This window comes from Microtus oregoni, unplaced genomic scaffold (assembly GCF_018167655.1).
Source record: "Microtus oregoni isolate MIOR12 unplaced genomic scaffold, Mior012 000011F_ref0000422, whole genome shotgun sequence".
Taxonomy (NCBI): domain Eukaryota; kingdom Metazoa; phylum Chordata; class Mammalia; order Rodentia; family Cricetidae; genus Microtus; species Microtus oregoni.
In genome coordinates, this window is record NW_024543070.1 from 51,773,925 (window position 1) to 51,780,434 (window position 6,510).

At 46.6% G+C, this 6,510-nt stretch overlaps 1 protein-coding gene across 2 annotated transcripts in view; it reads right to left on the minus strand.

The window, feature by feature from the left end:
• Positions 1 to 5,240, minus strand: part of Simc1 (SUMO interacting motifs containing 1) — a 39,735-nt gene extending 34,495 nt beyond the window's left edge. For both annotated transcript variants that reach the window (XM_041659907.1, XM_041659905.1), the window contains exon 1: positions 5,019 to 5,240. In XM_041659907.1, coding sequence (XP_041515841.1) covers positions 5,019 to 5,147 — 129 coding nt within the window. In that variant the 5' untranslated portion in view covers positions 5,148 to 5,240. The remainder of the gene's footprint in view (positions 1 to 5,018) is intronic.
• Positions 5,241 to 6,510: the final 1,270 nt, after the last annotated feature.

Consider the following 6,510-nt stretch of genomic DNA (forward strand, 5'->3'; position numbering starts at 1 on the left):
TTATGTGTGAGTGTTCTATATGCATGTGTATCCTGATGCCTTCTGATTGCCCAGGATTGTGGTTATAGATGGTTGTGAGCTGCCAGGTGGGACTGGGAATTGAATCCAAATCTTTTGGAAAAGTAGGCAGTGCTCTTAACCACAGAGCCATCTCTTTAGCGTCTCCCTTCTCCACACAGGGCTTCTCTGTGTAACTTTGGAGCCTATCCTGGAACTTGCTCTGTAGAACAGGCTGTTCTCAGCACTCAGAGATCCACCTGCATCTGTCTCCCTAGTGTTGGGATTAAATGCATGCACACTACAACCGCCTGGCTCCAGCTTCTATTTCTTAAAGTATTAGTTTTTAAGCCTATATTTGGAATTTCTGATGCTTTTTATTTTTTTGTGAAAATACTCTTTCCACTTGATGTCACTGTTTTCAGCCTAAATATCTTGCCATACAGAGATTCTAGTGAAAAGTTCAATTTGTATTAGCTCTTATTCTTGAAGGTAATTCTGTAGACACAGAATTCTTTACTGAAGAGTTTTTTTCTTCCATTATTTGAACATATCAATCTGAGTCTTTTGGCCTCCACAATTATGTTAGCTGTTAACTGCATAGCTGTTTTCTATGTGCAACATCTAATTTTTCTCTCTGTAAATAAGAAGAGTTTCCTTTGTTTATTCTTCTATGTGTCTTATTTTTTGGGTCTGTACATTAATTCTCCCCCAATCAAATCTGATAAATTTCATCAATAGTTTTTCGAAAACATTTCTCTCATCTATCCCTGCTCCTTTAAGACTCCATTACACACACTTTAGTATCCTATATAACTATGCAGTTACTGAGCTTTATTTACTCTTCCTGCCCATTCTGTTTTTTTTTTTAAATAATTTATTTTTGTTTCATTTGCATTGGTGTTTTGCCTGCATGTATGTCTGTGTGACGGTGTCAGATCTTGGAGTAACAAACAGTTGTGAGCTGCCATGTGGGTGCTGGGAATTGAACCACGGTCTCTGGAAGAGCAGTCAGTGCTCTTAACCACTGAGCCATCTCTCCAGCTCCCATTCTGTTTTTGAACTTGGTGATGTCTGTTGATTTGTCTTGAACTTCCCTGTTTGATTCATCACTGTTTTCCAATTTTCGATGAGTTCATTTAGTATATTTACAAAAACATTCACTCAGTTATGGCAGATCTTCATCTCTTCCTCTCTCCTCCAAATCTAGTCCCCCAGTGTTGCAGCAGACAACTTGCTTCAGCTTCTCACCCACCATGCCCCCATCTCCAGTGGATTACACACACTTCCCCTCCTAACTTCTGCCCCACCTTGCTTTATCCCAGTCCTCAACTTCAACAGGCAATCCCTGGGAACCTGTAGACATCTTCAGCCAGAGAAGCAGCCCCAACTCCAACAGGTAACAGAAGATATCAGAAGACCAAAAAAAGCCGGGCGGTGGTGGCGCACGCCTTTAATCCCAGCACTCGGGAGGCAGAGGCAGGCGGATCTCTGTGAGTTCGAGGCCAGCCTGGTCTACAAGAGCAAGTTCTGGGACAGGCACCAAAGCTACAGAGAAACCCTGTCTAGAAAAACCAAAAAAAAAAAAAAAAAAGACCAAAAGATCACCCCATGCTCATGGATCAGTAGGATGAATACAGTAAAAATGGGCATCCTGTCAAAAGCAATCTACAGATTCAATGCAATTCCCATCAAAATTCCAACACAATTTTTTACAGACCTTTAAAGGACAATTCTCAACTTCATATGGAAAAACGAAAACCCAGGATAACTGAAACAATTCTGAACAATAAAAGAACCACTGGAGGTAACATCATGCCTCATTTCAAGTTGTACTACAGAGCTATGGTAATAAAAACCACATGGCATTAACACAAAAACAGATACATGATGGAGGAAGGTCATTGGTTAAAAAATAAAGAAACTGCCTTGGCCCATTTTATTGGTTAGAACATAGGTGGGTGGAGTAAACAGAACAGAATGCTGGGAGGAAGAGGAAGTGAGCTCAGAGACGCCACGCTCCCCTCTCCTGGGCAGACTCGATAGCTCTGCTCTCTGAGGCACACGCGATGAAGATCCGACCCAGGATGGACATAGGCTAGAATCTTCCCGGGAAGCGCACCTTGGGATGCTACACACGTTATTAGAAATGGGCTAGTCCAGGTGCGAGAGTTAGTCAAGAAGAGGCTAGATATAATGGGCCAAGCAGTGTTTAAATGAATACAATTTGTGTGTTGTTATTTTGGAGCATAAGCTAGCAGGCGGCCGGGGTGCTGGGGACGCAACCCCGCCGCTCCTATTATTACTACAGATACATGTTGAACGATGTAACTGAACTGAAGAGCCAGACATAAATTCACATACCTATGGACATCTGATTTTTGATAAACAAAACAAAACAAAACAAAAAAACAGAAAAACATACTGGAAAAAAAGACAGCCTCTTCAACACATGGTGCTGGTCTAACCAGACAATTGCATGTAGAAGAATGAAAATCGATCCATTCACACATCATTTTGCACAAAACTCAACTCCGAATGTATCAAAGATCCCAATATAAAAACGGATACACTGAACCTGATAGAAGAGAAAGTAGAATATTCAAGGGAATAGCCTTGAACTCATTGACACAGGAGAAGATCTAAGATCAACAATTAGTAACTGGGACCTCATGAAACTGAAAAGCATCTGCACAGCAAAAGACACCATCATTCAGACAAAGTGGCAGTACACAGAATGGGAAAAGATTTTTACCAACTACACATCCAAGAGAGGGCTAATATACATAATACATAAAAGCTCAAAAAACTAGATCAAGGAAACAATCCAACCAAAAAATGGGGTAGCATATATTCCATTGCAAAGAACTTGTCCTACAGACATCCCATTGTAGCTTTCAATAGCAAAATAGATCAGCTGTATCATTTTTTTATGTCAGAATAACATGTAGCTGATAAATTACCAGGATCCATACTATATACAGGGACTAACAATATCAATAAAATGGCCTATAATATGAATGAGGTAGAGATGTTCAATTTAAATGCTCAAAATTATTATGAGATTTTTAAAAAGTTACTACAATCTCAGAATTGGGGAAATATCCCAGTTTGTATCCTGTCTGCCCTAGGTTTGATCCCTCGCACCCCATATATGAAGTACAGTCATACATGCCTGTAGTCTCAATACCCAGGAGGTGGAAGAGGGGGAATCAGAAGTCAAGGTAATCCTCAGCTACACAGCAAATTTGGGGCTAGCCTGAGCTACAGGAGACCCTGTCTCAGAAGAAAAAAAAAGTTTGTACAACCCCATTAGAAAATAATTAGATACTTAAAAGCATTTGTGCACACACAGAGGGAAATTTCCTTGTGGTAACGCACACATAAAACTGTAGCTCTCCAGACAGTGGAAATGGGCAAGTCATTGCTCACAATCCTACAGTTCTTACCTCTACTGTAAAATTATGTTTCTAATCCAAAGTGGTGAAAATTCATTTTCCCAAAGATGACTGTGGACCTTAAGAACAGCAACAAGGCTTCCTTTTGTGGTGAAGTAAATGATTTATGAGAAATGAAGGCTGTACTTTCCAAGGTATTGTATGGATGAATTTTATTATATGGAATCGTACCATACCAAAGGTACTATTAAAAGATGCATTAGAATAAAGATATATTTACAAGCTGATAATACAAAAACACAAATTAAGTTCCTCTCCTACTATGCTGGTTAGTTTTATATCAACTTGTTTCAAGTTAGAGTGATCTGAGAGAAAGGAACCTCAGATGAGAGAATGCCTCCATAAAATGGGGCTGTAAGAAAGACTGTAAGGCATTTTCTTAATTCGTGATTTTTGAAGGAAGGCCCATTCCACTGTGGGTGGGGCCACTCCTGGGCAGGTGGTCTTGGGCTTTGAAAGCAGGCTGAGCAAGCCAAGGGGAGCAAGGCAGTTTGCATCCCTCCTCCACGCCTGTCTCTGCATCAGCTCCTGCCTCCAGGTTCCTGCCCCTCTTGTGTTCCTGTCCTGTCTTTCTGATGATGAACAGTGATGTGGAAGTGTAAGCTAAATAAGTCCTTTCTTCCCCAGATTGCTTTTGGTCATGGTGTTTCATCACAGCTATGGACCCCTAACTCAGACAACCTACGTTTGGGTGTAGGAAATCCCTTCAACTTCCCAAAGGCAACCTAGAATGAATGAGCACTCCAAAAGTGATTATGGGCTTCTGCAGCAGCTGACCTTGATTTAGGACACAGATTAGGTAGAACAGAGAATGACCCCTGCCCCTGGAGTAAGCGAAGCAACAGTATCTGGAGCACGGTAAGGGTACTCTAGATTTCTGTGGAGGGTTCTAGAAAGGCAGAGACCACAAATATTTTCATTCACCACTTCTGGGGCAAGGACAAAGATAAAGGATCTGGAGGAAAAACAAAGGTGCAAGTGCCCCGCCCTCGGGCTTTGTACGTGATTCGCTTTTGCAAAGCGAAATAAACTGTCCTTCTCCACAATTCAAAAATCGGGCCCCTGGCTAGGGAACTAGGCCCCGGAGCGCAGCCGCCCCCGTGCCAAGGGCGGCGCTTTCCTCGCTCGCAGCCGGGGCTCCTGTTACCTCGCTGCACACATCTGTGCCCCATCACAAGCCAAACAATTACGCGCTCCCGCGCGCCCGCCTCGAGGTCTAGCGGCGGCTGCGGCCTGGCCAGGACCCCCACCTCCTCCTCCCGCTGCCAAAGCTCTGGGGCCACCCGGGGCCGCGGGCCACCGCCGGCCACCGCACGGCAGCGCGCACTGGTGCCCACTCTGTCGCCCATGTGCTCGGCCCGCTCGGGCGGCGCAGCCCTGTAGGGCTCCGCGCCGGTCAGCCCGAGGCCTGCCGTGCCGGCGGCGCCGCAGCGCTCCTCGAGGCCAGAGGCCGCCAAAGGCGGGAAGACGCGGCGGCAGGGAACCAGGGTCGCAACCCCGAGGCCAGGAGGAGGCGACGCTCGGGTCCCGTGGGGCGTGGCGAGCCGCAGCGGGCTCACTCACCACAGTTCGGCGGGGCAGCGCGCCGGGGGTCCGGGATAGGGCCCGACGCAACCTCCGCGCCCTGCCCGAGCGGGTCCCGGACGAGCTCTCGGAGCCGCTGTCGTCGGAGATCACGATGAAGTCCTCCATAGCTACGGGCCCGGCTGAGCCACGCGCAAGCGGCCAGCGACCCCGGCGACGGCGACTTCGGTTCCAGCTGCTGAAGCGACTGCGGTGACCGCGTCGCCGACACTGGGGTTAGTACCCCGCCGGCCCCGCCCCCTCCATTGCCCCGCCCCTGCCGCCCGAGCCCCGCCCACCGCTCCTCCGGGAAGTGGCGCCTGGGTGAGGACACAGTCGCGGAGCCCTGGAGGCGCCGCTCTGCCTTTCCCTCCGGGAAAGAAAGAGAGGGAAAGGAGGAAGGGGGGGGGGGGGCGGGAGAAGGAGGTAGAGAACTGAGAGGCTGGGCCGTGCGGTTCGCGGGCGTGAAAAAACGTTGATGTTGAGGGGGTGTCCACCCCAGCTCTCAACTGACCACAGTGTGCGTGCGGTGCTGGTGATTAGCCCCCAGCCTGCAGGTGCAGGAAGGTGTGACCAGCAGCGTGATTCCCACAGAGAGGGGTCACTGGAGGTGAGCCGACCTGGCCACTGATAGAGCCTCTCACTGATGGTGGTGCGGCCTCCTACTGACAGACAGTGTGGGAGATTCCAACAGGTTAAGGAAGCCGCGAGTGGCTGAGATAGGTCACCTGAGCTTGGTGTCTTATTGGCTGAAGCCCTCAGTTGGTTAGAAAGTGACCTGACTTCTGACTGAGGTAGGGAAGAGACCCCACTTCTTCGTATGTGCAGGTAGATCTGTAGGATAAATTCCCAGAAGTGGAATTATTGGATCAAATCTATGTTTTTATTGTTACTTTGGCAAATGTTGCCAAATTACCCTAAGTTGTACCAATCTGCAGTTTCACTAACAACACGTGTCTCAGGAATTTAAACTGTCAGATGTGAAGAGTTATTGAGTTCCTAGTTGGCTAAAACGCAGAAAAGGCACACAGGTAGAGAGAGCTATGGGGTCCCAGAGTGCATGGATACTCCTGCTGGGAACAAGCAGAAGTTATAAGGATAAAATTGTCTCCCACAGAGGGAAGTGTTGGTAAGTAGTGAATTCTTTGGTTTGTTTGTTGGAGGGCAGGGGCATTTAAATAAAAATAGGACCCATGTTTATTTTTAAAATGTGGGATATTGGCAAAATCCTGTCAACTGGGCTCAACTAACTGAAAAATAGAGTAATAGATTCAAATTAATATGTCTTTAGCAAAAAGAGTTTTGTTTTGTTTTTGTTTTTCCCTGCAGGAACAGCTGTTGGGTGCTCTAAGCCATGTCTGGTGCGGTATTTTTAATCTTTAGTAAACTTCTGGGTCACACCAGCATTTTTGACTGAGAAACTGAATTTTGTGAGGTCCCCAAACTAGTATTTCTTTCAGGTTCCCAGGTGACTTTGACATTGCTTAAAGTC